Below are 12242 nucleotides of genomic sequence, written 5' to 3' on the forward strand. Positions count from 1 at the left end.
TTACATACACAATATTTGTCCCCTTCGATGATATTGGGAGACTCTACTAATAAAAAAATTGAAATAACCCCTTATGAAAAATAGTACTATGTGTATGCACGCATATATATATATATATATATATATATATATATATATATATATATATATATATATATATATATATATATATATATATATATATATATATATATATATATATATATATAATATTTTTTGGAGGGAAGAACATTGAAAATCATACTTATCTCTCTCCCATTCTATGACAGTATGTCAAATAGTCAATATTGCACAGCTGTTGCTGTAAATAATTCTGTGAGTGAATTCAATAATTAAGCAATGTGTCAAGCATTCACAGCTTCTTTATATTATTACGTGCGTGATGATGCTTACTGAGTCATTGATGACTGGTCACTAAAAACTTTGGATGAAAGAATACGCATGGCCTTAAAACGAATCTGTGTTCCCTTAAGCGTCGTGTTTGAAGTACTGCGCTACGACTTGCTTTTGGGAAATGGGGATATTGCGATAACTGGTTATGGGAGCTTGAACTCAAATGGTACTTTCCCCGAGTTTTTGAAAACATACAAAAAAAGAACAGTGATATACGGCACAATGCCAAATCATAAAGTGCAACTACGATAATGTTTGCAAAATGTAATGGGAGACCACGCGAGAAATTGCGTTTGGTCTTTTAATGAGGCCTCAGCTCATCCAGAAGGAGCCGGCGTCTCGGTGCGGTTCTGTGCCGCCCTCGCCGAGTAATTGTACACACCGAATAAGAGGGACTCCAGTGGGTGGATGTTGATGAGCTCCGCGGTGACGCAGACCGTGTTCATTAAGAAGCCTGGAGACGCCTGCGAATCAAAACACGCTCGAGTGCAGACTAATGGAATTAAGCGCTAGCACTCTCTTGTACTCTTTAGAGAGAATTTGATCCCTGCGCACGACGCGGGAGGTGGTGGTCATATAAGACGTTTATTTATGGAAGTTATGTACGGGAACGGCGGCGAGTAGTCTCTAAAGGGCCGCCCCGTACTAACACTGTAGATCGGCTCCCCCTTACGAGGTCCCATTGGCATCGGCTACGGCCCTGGCACGCTCAACCAAGACCCATTGGGCAGTCAGGTGAGAGCAGCCGAGCAGAGCTGCCGCCCAGTCCTCCCGCGAAGGGTCGGGTCGTTTAGGGGGTTTTTTTTCGGCATGTACACACCACGCGAAAAATATCACAGTAATTTTCCTCACAGTTCTTGCATTTCCGCGTGAAAGCGGCGTTGAAGTGTTTTAGGATGGCCGGGCACAATAGGGTTTAGTGTAAAGACGAAGCAGGATTTGCTCCTCCGCCTTTGTGATGCCTTTACAGAGGCTTGGACGGATATGATGGCCGGATTGGTAATATTTTGTCATCTACTTAAAGCTGTAGGCCAGGGCTGGTTCCGAGGTGCGGATTGGTACGGGATTAAGATGGTGCGCGGAGAGTGAGCGCATGGGCTGCCGCATCGGCCGCCTCATTACCGTCGAGGCCCGTGCTATTCTGTTTTGGAGAATTGTGTTGGTCTAGAACGGAACGTAGACCTGTTCAATGTTGCGGCCGGCACCACTTGAGAGGATGGTAATGACCTCGTGGCCCGTGTGAATTAACTCCGACTACGATTAATAACATCTTACCACATCATAGGTATTAAGCTGTTGCTGAGTAAATTTTGTTTCGAATCATATAGAGCTTTGTTTGGAACGCGATTAGATAAGCGGGAATAGGTTATAGCTGATAACGCAACTCTTTCGTCAAAGACTCATATTCACAAATAAAGTAATACGAGGAGTGCACTTAATACACTTACCCGAAGACAAAGAGAAGGAATTCAAGTTTTCCGTATAGTTGTAACTTATACATATATCCTACAGTTTCATGGTCCTTTCAACGACACTTTATTTGGCCGTTAGAGCATGTACACCTAATTCAAATAACTATGATGTTGCATGCACTCTCGAAGGCACTGCACATATGTAGTACAGACCAAGAACTTTGTCGACAGCCACAAATGGCGTTTATCCTAACGATGACATTCAATGCGCGGTTTCCACCCCATGTCGAAATCTTTGCTGGCATATACTTAAACTAGATTTGGTGCAAAATGACTTTGTCAATGACATGGTTGGTTTGACCTAAATTGAGGTGGGTCATATTCGAAGGAAGTTAGGCTGGCGACTATCCACCACATTTTTACCGCTTATAAGGGTCAGCCATCTTTGGCAGCGAGCGTCAAGTAGAATGAACAATGAGTTTCGTAAATGTGCTCTTTACCGACAAATCTGGTGCCAATGTCTACAGGAGCTGCAACGCATGGTGTTCAAGCCAATTCGGTAATGATGGATAGCACAACACGGTTTCACCTAAAATTCATTCTTCCGGCTGAGTCTGGCACGCGGCCGCTTTGAAGCAAGGTGAAGATCACAAAGCTCGCCCCGCACCACCACTATAACGTGTTAATCTCACCAATTCGTATTAGCTCACAGATTAGCAACGAGCGATTTCGTTATCGTAAGAAAAAGCCAAAACTAGATAATCAAAGCCGCAAGCATGCTCGAAGCCACAAGCATGAAGACTAGACAAGTCCCTTAAAGAAAAAAGGAAAGTGAGAAAAAATAAAGCAAGTAAGAAAAGAGGAATAAAGGAAGAAGGAAAAAGAAAAAAAATAAAAAGAAAAGAAAGAAAGAAAGAGTCGGTGAAAATATTTCGTTTGGGGGAGGGGGCTGGAGGGAAATGAGTATGGCCCCGTTTGTGTGTGTCCAGCTTCAAAGCAAAAGCAACTACCGAATCGAAATAACAATGCCTTATTTTTAACACATTTACTGGAGTGGAACTGCAAGACTGAATGGTTGGTATAAACGCACAATAACGTTCTTAGCGCACACTTTTTTTGTCCAGGTGTCAGTGTGCGCTAAGAAAAAAAAAGTTATTATACATTTACTGGAGGACCTTCAGTCGAACAGCTGCGGCACGCCGCTTCAACATACCAAAAGGACTTCTCATGTATATATATATATATAAGCGCGCAATATATTGTGAGACCAAAATATCACATAATTGAATGCTATGGTTTGCCGCCAATGGAGCTCAGCATACGTTGAGACTGCCAACGTATGCTATATATACTCGAAAGCATAGCCCGGATACGTGATAAGTTCATCTCTACCTCAAAAAAGTTGACTACCTACTTCGCTACTGGTGACATTCACATATATGCGATAGCTAATGATAACCCACTACTCTTTTTGACGTTTACGGAAACTTCATGCAGAGGAAACGTGCTAATGTGGGCCAGAATTTGGGCCTAATATGAGCTCTATTGAATAGAACTTTCTGTGAAGATGTAGATTCACGCACATATTTTAACTGAAAAATATATCGTATGGGTTACTTCCAAATTGCCGTACATTACGTGGAGCTTTGTAACAAATATCATAAGCGTCATTGTAGTGAGCCAAAGCATCGGGAAAGCGCAGAAAGTGTACGTGCAGTAGGTACTTGGCTGGCTGTCAAAATATTCAGTTATAGGGTGGCTGTCCTACCTTGCAACTGTACGTATAGTAAGCAAACTGTCAGAGTTTGAGGTGGTTAATTGCACGCACAAATACGTTCTTTCCCCCACTGCGTGGCTGAGGTGTCCACCGAGAAGCGTAGTGTGGCCAGCGAATGAAACATCAATGTGAGCATTGGACCCAACGGTGCCATCTTCTTGCCGTAAGAAAAGGGAAGCTTAAGGGTTTCCCTAAGGTTGGTTATCCTTGCTCTTCCCAATGCAGCTTTCTGAATCAAGACAATAGTTAGGCGTTTCGCAAGTTTGTTATCTTCAATAACAGTACTGCTGCATGTAAGCATGCTGTGCAATGGGAAGATATATTGTATCATCACATGCAATTTTCATCATCCCTATTTTTTGACAGTCTTCGGTAAACACGATATCGGTGTTGGTAGTCAACTTAAAGGGCTCTTATTTGAAACTGATGACACCATCTTAAGTACCTGCGTCAAATACAAAAAAAAAGTGGAGTGGTACGAGATTCACAAAGGATGCCATGTTCCAGTGTAGGAAATTTACCTTTTCCTAAACAAAATTCTTGGGCTTGGGAAAGTAAGCTCTAATTCTCTTGGAAGTTATGGAAGTTTTATTTAGAGAAAACTTTACTGAGAGTGTATGTAGATCTCTATGAAATAGCATAAACCTTATCACTATTCCTAAAAAGAATCATAAGTTTGTAGAGAGGAAGAAGATTATGGGCCGCAGTGGGTCACGATGACTATCGAAGGCTGGGTCGCACCTTGCTGGGTGTTTTCTTCAGCCATTTCTAGGATGGCAGGTAGTTTCCTGCTGCGGAGTTCCAGGTTGAGTTACCCCGCACCTCCACCACGCTGAAATGGGGTTTATTAGCGCAAGTAGTACTTGCACAGCAGGTCTATTGATGCGGAAAGCGGACGGCGGCAACGGACCCAGGAATCGCAGCACTCGGGGCAAACGCTCGCGCTTGGCTCCTCTCGCTAAAGGCGTGACCCACTGAGGCACATAATCTTCTTCCTCTTTACAAGTTGAATACATAGTGATATTTAGAGAATTCGCTGAAAAAAAAAAGACATGTCGAAAAAAAAAACAGTACGAAAACGCAAAAAATCCCCTTTATTACATTCGCATGGTTCTTTTTTTTTCGAATAAAGAACATTCAATGCGATATTTGCATAATCTCTACTAGTCTATTACACTGTGCAAAACAGTCGACATTGCACAGCTGTCGACTTTAAATATTCAGTAAATGAATTAGTTTTTAATAAAACAATGCGTTATGTTTTTACCGCTCTTTCGCAATATCACGCGCATAAGAAAGTTTAGCAAGTCGTTGACAGCACGCAGAAAAGTGTTAATGGTGCCCCGCCACCGTGTTCTAGTGGAAAAAGTTCTCAGCTTTACTGACCCACAGGTCGCGGGATCGAATCCCGGCTGTGGCGGCTGCATTTTGAATAGAGGCGAAAATATTAAAGACCCGTGTGCTCAGATTTCGGTGACACGCTAAAGAACCCCAGGTGGTCGAAATTTCCGGAGTCCTTCACTACAGCGTCCCTCATATTCATATGGTGGTTTTGGGGCGTTAAACCTCACAGACAAAATAAAATCAAAGTATCCATGGCTTACTGTGCATGTACGCAAAAGCACTCGTGCTTTTGGAACTTATGATTTGGTCTTGGCAAGTCGTCAAACTGTTAGCGGCATAGTTGGCGTGAGTTCTGGAGAACATTGAAAAAATCTCAGTGAGTTACGGCGAGAAACCGAATAGTAAATGCAGTTACGTTATTGATTGCTATATTTAGCGTGAGTGCACGCGAGGACTCACTAACGGTCATTAATGAGCGCACAGCTCATGCGGAAAGAGCCGGCGTATCAGTCTGGTTTGTTGCTGCCCACGCCGGAAAATTGTGCACGCCGAATACGAGCGGCCCCATCGTGTGGATGCTGATGAGCTCCACGGTGACGCACGCCATGTTCATGATGAAGCCTGGAGCCACCTGTGAATATGAACACGTGCGAGTGAAGAAGAATGAAATTAAACACTGGTGCTATCTTGAACTTTTCGCAGAGAGTTAAAGATGTGCGCTTAATATGGATGCGTACGCATTACTACCGACTATATTAGTAATACGCGGCCACACTATGAGTATTCAACTCTCCCTCGCAAAAGTTCTTTTGCCGTTGACAAAACATTTCTTAAAACTTGATTAGGTAGGAGAGACTAAAATTGAGCTGATAACTATCTCGTCAGAGACATATTCTACAACTAAGTAATAAAAGTAGTACGTCGATTGCGTTTCGAAAAACACTTACCTGAAGACAAAGATGCCCAATGCTGTTTTTATGTAGTGACCGATATGTATATATAAGTATGGCCAGATCAACTACTGCTTAACATGTTAGAGTACGTACTGGTGTTTCCATTCGCTATGCTGTTGAATGCACCCTGAAGAGCACAATACAAGTTTAGCCAAGAACCACACGTACTAAGGGAATCCCCTGGCACGTAACACAGCGTTGATATTCAATGCGCATTTGACGTCCCAGATACAAATATTTGCACGCGGAGCAAAATACGTCTGGTGTGAAATAATTGTTAGAAGAACAACATTAGTTTGGTCTAGATGGAGTTAGGCCATATACTAACGATATTAGGGTTTCTACTCTAAACCAGAAATTTCATCGCATAGAGGCACCAGCCATCTTCAGTCAAGTTCATCAAGCTGCTCCCATTTGTAATTGTAATGAGTTGTAAACAACACACCGCGCTATTTTGTATCTGAGTGTGGAATATTGAAGTACTAGTATTAGAACACCTCGTCAATAATCACTGTGCACTTCGAGATTCCAACATAAAAGCGATGGGGGAAGAATAAACATCATCTTGCACAGGTATTTATTTTAAGGTTATTCAGAAGCTCAATGAAATATAAATACATTATCTTATGTCTGACATGAGCTTTAAACAAGGCTTCTAGCCCATAGAAAAAGGAACTTTTGATTCACAATCACGATATAGTAGTTTTGCAACATAATAACTCAGACTCTTTAGCGCACTGCTTGAACATTCCAAGAGAATTTCTTTTTTTTTGTTTATCTAACAATGAACTATATGTAAATTAAAATAGTGGGGCAAACTTAACGAGGGCTAAATATCCCATGCGGCAATGCTGTGGTGACTCACCAATCAGTCTAAGAGTATGTCGGGACTGCTAACGTATCCTACTCTTGAAAACGTCTTCCCTACACTTACTCCAAGCACCGAGATTTGTGATTTGCCATTATTGCTTTCACCCAACAAGATTCTTGAAGGCCGCACGTCATGGCACACGCACCATGTCTGATATCTTGAATTTGCCCATCTCGTAGACAATGGCATTGGGCGGGGTGGCCGCCGGAAGCATGAACGAAAAAGAGCAGGCGATGGCCACCGGTATGGCGAAATACAACGGGTGGACTTCAAGCGCCACGGCCTGCGCACAGTCGCGTCACACGGTGCTGTCAGAACAAAAGGTTTTTTTGGCAATAACAGCAACGATACAAAGCTACTTCTATTCTTTACGTATGCAGTTTTTTTACACGCTTGTATTATATGGTGCATCGATATATTAAACGAAAGCGTAAGCCTTGATAGCACATACACGACGTCAAATGGGGCTATAATCTTGGCAAAGTCATACGCTAACCCCTATCACCAGCCACAACACACTAAAGCTTAAAGACAACATAAAAATAAGGTATGAGTAAACATGCCAGGACACTGTTTCGGGATTGCTTAGGTCAAAAATGATTTGAAACTGTGACCTATACCTATGTATTCATGATACGAATGTACATTCAGCCTCGTGCACTCACTCACCCAGGAACGTGTATTGAACGTACCTTTCGCTGTAGTAGCGCGAACAATTGGTTATTGACATTTTTGCCAAAGTATATGGCACCTTTCGCACTTGAAGTTCATTCTTTAAAATAGGCTTTATTATTTATTATCTTTCTCAAGTGCAGCAAATATTAAATGATACGAGAAGGCCTTGGTAGTTAGCGAGAGTCATTAATTTTTTTGGATGTCTGCAGTTCTGACACAAAATTAGGCATTCCTTGGTTACTAACAAGCTGCTCTCAAATTCTGATGTGGTGCTGCATGTGACTTTTGGCTATAGGCTCCGTTTGCCGACTCCACTTCCCAACTCTGATAATCAAAGAACTAGGCCGTGAACATTAGGTAGTCATGCTCTAGCACACTGAAGGAATAGCTTTCTTTATCAACATCACCATATTGACAATCATCGCTACCATTACATCGCTGCACCGCGAAATGGCAAATGGCACATGCACCGAATACGAGTATGTATTCCGCTAGATCGACTATGACCAGCGAGGTTTGTTGAAGAGAACGCTTCACCATCTCGAGTACGATGGGTAGCGTGATGACACTGACTGCCGCGTTGCTCGTGAATTCGGTCAGAATGGAGGCGGCGAAGCAGAGAATGGACACCACCACGTAGCTCGGCAACGCTTTCAGGGCCCGCAGGTGGTCCACCAGGATCGCAGAGAGACCCGACACCTGTGGGCCGACAATGCATTTAAATGGCGAGTTTCGCAGGTGGGCAGAAAAAAAAATGGGAAAGGGCGTTTAAGTCAGAGAAATACTTCACCCTTATTAAAATAGGTGGGAACACAATTTACCTCTCCGCTCATCATAACTTGGCTAGAACCAGTCGCTTATTATAGTATCAGCTCCTATAGTATCAGCACAAATTGGGGCTTGTATACGATAACTTAAGCCCTGGTAACTTAACCGATAACTTAACCGTGATACCATTGTGATGTCTACAGTTCTCCTGCACAGGCATTGAAGAAAGTTGTGGAGTAAAATATGAACCCTTTTCACAGTACAATTGTTTAGACAGTGCGTATAACGGTGCGAAAATCTCGGTCACAGAATCCGCAGGTTAAATGAAAACTAATTTTGTGAATTCACCACCTACATTGCCACTGCAAACGTTTATGTGCATTGTTAATAAGGGAATACATTTTTTCTTGGGTGGGACGTTAACACGCAGATAACTATTTTCAGCTGAACAAAGATGAACGCGCTTTTGATGTGTGGAGACAAGCAGGGACGAAGGTGAGTCCAGTGTCAAAACATTGGATCCTACGAAATACACAGTGCGGTGATTGCCCTGTCTGCCTGTATAACATGAACTTATGGTTACTTGATCACAGGGTGAAGTGCACCGTCAAATACAGTGACTTCCGAACCCTTAATTCGCTTAACTGCATTTGAGATATGGCAGGCTTTTTAGGTTGTGTCGCCGTTGAGGAGGCGAACAGCACTAACCTTGGAAGCCTCGGCAAGCGTCAAGCCACTGCAGATGACGAGCACGACGCCCCAATGAGCTTTAGAATTGGCCTCCTCCCATGTAAGGAGGCCTAAGTTTTGGAAGCCGTGCGTTGGGTCCTTTGGAACCACAAAAATCAAAATGACAATCAACAGCACGGGCACGCTTGGCGTGATGTTCCTGTACGAGAAAAAAAAATGTGCAGTATTTTAGGGCCGTGATTGTGTGATATGGGCTGTCATGGGAGAAGCAAACTATTTCCTGAAAGGTTCAGTTTAATGTTGCCAGAATATTAACGCACTAAGTTTTATTTACACACGACTCATCATGGTTGCATGACGTATGAAACTCAAGGACACGTGCTAAATTTCCGCCAGAGTGGGCACACTTCGAGGGTGAATAAATGCAAAAATACCCTTGTGCTTACATTTATGATCACATTAACGAACTTTCACCTGCTGAAAATCAGTAAGGAGTCTGTCACTAGGCCAATTTTGTGGAAAATATTGTGGTCACAGACATATGCATGCGCAGGTTCTCCTGTGTCAGAAGGGGCTGAAGGTCCATCGCAACACTCTCCTTCTCTACTATAAGTCAAAGCACAAATAAAAAAATGCCCCAACCCTGTTACGTTACATGGGGGGCGGTTGTCACCTTGTTCCCTTCATATGCACGTGTCAACGGCAATAAGATTGTGGGACACAATTATAGTGGTTTAGGCATGTTGGTATGACATGGCATGGTCAGTAAATTCTAAGTGCACAACGACAAACAACACGCACGCATGACACACAGGTGCTAACTTTCAACATTTCATTCAAGCCAGGGGAACGGAATATATAAAAACGCACGTGACCTCGCATGACACCAGCGCAGGACACGTAAAGTAAGACATCATCAATGACGTCCCAGATAACATGTGATAAAAGATAGAGCCATCGGTGGCTTGGCCACACATTTGTCTCCTAAACTTTCTTTCTCGCCTCAGATATTTCCCGCTCACCGATGTGTCAAGAGTCGTTTGTAAACTCGCGCGGAGAGTGAGGGTCAGGGCACGGGACCTCCTCTCTATTCGAGAAGTGATGTTTCATGACCACTTTTTTCCTCACCTGTTTGTGCGAGAAAAGGGCCACTCGATACTGTTATGGTGGTTTCACTAGAGGTCTATTCCGCAGGTGACGCCGGTCGCTTCGCGTAAAATACGCTCGTGTCTGGAATAGCGTGGAAGTAACTTCTCCGAAATTTCAACGCGGTGCCTGGGGGACCAACACAGGACCACATTACTGGGTACATGGTGGACGTCACAATAGCGTCTGTCATATACGTGCCTCTGATTATCATGCGCGTCCGTTAGTCGTGCTCGAGCAACTTGTCGAATTTCTTGGGCCATCGTTATTGCTTACCGAGCGTATACTGCGGCGTGTAACTTTATCCGGGCGGCAGGACAATGTCGAAAGGTACTGCCGAGACAACAACAAAAAAAGTGGAGAGAACCCAGGAGAATCGTGTCGAGAAGAATTGAAAGAGAATGTGACAATATATACCCTAATGAGTATGGTCGTGATATCTGATGGGGTCACGAGTGTACCATATACGGAATGAAGGTGTACCACTTCTATGCCTTGGACAATTGACTCTGTGAATACAAGGCGAAAAAGCTGAGTTTTTTAGGGGGGGGGGGGGGAGTAGAGCGTTGTCGACTTGGAGGAGACAACCTTTGTCTAGAACCCCTGAAATGATGATGATTGCGTTTGGAGTGAAGGGGCGGGGGGAAGACGTGCTTTAGTTGGATGGGAATAGTTGGCCTTTTAGCACGCATGTTGAGGAGTGGGAGTTATTCCAACGTCGGGTTCCACGCAACCCGACTATGACGAGGAGCTTGGCTCGCTCAAGGACACGTATACAAGCTGCTTCCCGGAAAAACACAGCGCTTGGCGCCTGCGTCCGAGGCCTGATCCTATGTCGCGAAATTTAGGGAGGAAGCTCTCTATGCCGTCGGTCGTGCCTCCAGGATGTATGTAGTAGTCGTAGTTGTAGGTAGCCAACTCCACGGCCGGACTAGACGAGCGGCACGCGCGCACCCTTTTTTTATTTATTACATACCGCAGACCTTTAGGTCCACGCAGGTGGACATTATCGGGGGACATAGTCGAAACAGAAGGGGACATAGTCGAAAAAGAAGGGGACATAGTCGAAACAAGAAGTGGCATAAAGATTGTTTGGGGTGAGTGTTTCATACGCTCATAGTGAACACAAGGAGCGACATAGCAAATTACTTCCTAATAACGCATGCACAAGACAAAAGAGAGAAAAAAAAACACCACGAATTCATACTTCATGTCATATGTCTTTTCAAATGAGAAGGAAAGCCGCACATGTTAATGATAAACAAAAAGATAGTTGTTTATGATGAAATTACTTACAGAGACTAGTATTAGTGACGTAATCTTCAATAAAAGTTGCCTTGAATTTGATGATTGGAAAAAAATACTAGTACCAGAAGGAGGCACTTAGAACAGTATCTGAGCAGAAAGGGTTCACGTTAAACTCGCTGGGCGTAACCTCCTTGGTTTTAGCAATTTGTTTCCTCCAGGAAACAAATTTTTTCTCGCTATCCGACGTGCTTGCTTTTAAACGAAGGTTCAACCTAGATTGTTATTTCTCTTTTGCTACATCTCGTTTTACGGGAGTAGGTATTATTATTTTTAACCGAGCTCTATTAAGGGATCATCATGCTTTTTACGATGGCGTGGGCAGGGTTTTGGCTTTAGACTGTAGCTACTTTTCTTTCAGATTAAGGATACTGTGTGTGTATGGGCCAGCGCAAGCTGGACAGTCTAATGACTTTTTTAGAGACCTGGATGTGTTTTTTCTTGACGGTCGTGACGTCATTTTGATTGGCGACTTCAACTGCGTTCTAAATACGCGAACCGATGTACAAGGTCCTGGCTGGGGCCGGTCTGCTTGGAATTCACGCGAGCTTCGCCGCCTTGTCCACCACTTTTCATTACTAGACGCGCACAATGTAGTGCACGGAAATACCTTTGTTTGGACATGGCGACGTGGACGATCCTCCAGCAGGCTCGACCGGGCTTATATCCCACGAGCGTTAGAGGCGTTTGTCTCTGATTTATGCGTTCCGTCCTTCCCACCTTCTCCTGTGTACGTATCTGATCATCGGCCTATTGTCTTGAAGCTCGAAGTTCCATTTTCTTTCTCAGAAAAGCCATGGCGTCTTGATGTTCGCGTCCTGCAGGACGCGCGCTCAAGATCAGATTTGTCACGCGCAATACGTGTGTCGCTCACGGCGTCTGGTCCTGAAGATTGGGATGCGCTTAAA

General features: G+C 43.7%; 1 protein-coding gene across 1 annotated transcript in view; it reads right to left on the reverse strand.

Moving 5' to 3' along the window:
- Window positions 1-710: 710 nt before the first annotated feature.
- LOC142793095 (Na(+)/citrate cotransporter-like) overlaps window positions 711-12242 on the reverse strand; it is a 35495-nt gene continuing 23963 nt past the window's right edge. Inside the window, exons 10-14 of the mRNA XM_075885739.1 lie at window positions 8902-9082; window positions 7963-8124; window positions 6896-7033; window positions 5483-5557; window positions 711-857 (exon numbers count right to left, since the gene is read on the reverse strand). Coding sequence (XP_075741854.1) covers window positions 711-857; window positions 5483-5557; window positions 6896-7033; window positions 7963-8124; window positions 8902-9082 — 703 coding nt within the window. The remainder of the gene's footprint in view (window positions 858-5482; window positions 5558-6895; window positions 7034-7962; window positions 8125-8901; window positions 9083-12242) is intronic.

Source organism: Rhipicephalus microplus, chromosome 2 (genome assembly GCF_043290135.1).
Source record: "Rhipicephalus microplus isolate Deutch F79 chromosome 2, USDA_Rmic, whole genome shotgun sequence".
NCBI lineage: Eukaryota > Metazoa > Arthropoda > Arachnida > Ixodida > Ixodidae > Rhipicephalus > Rhipicephalus microplus.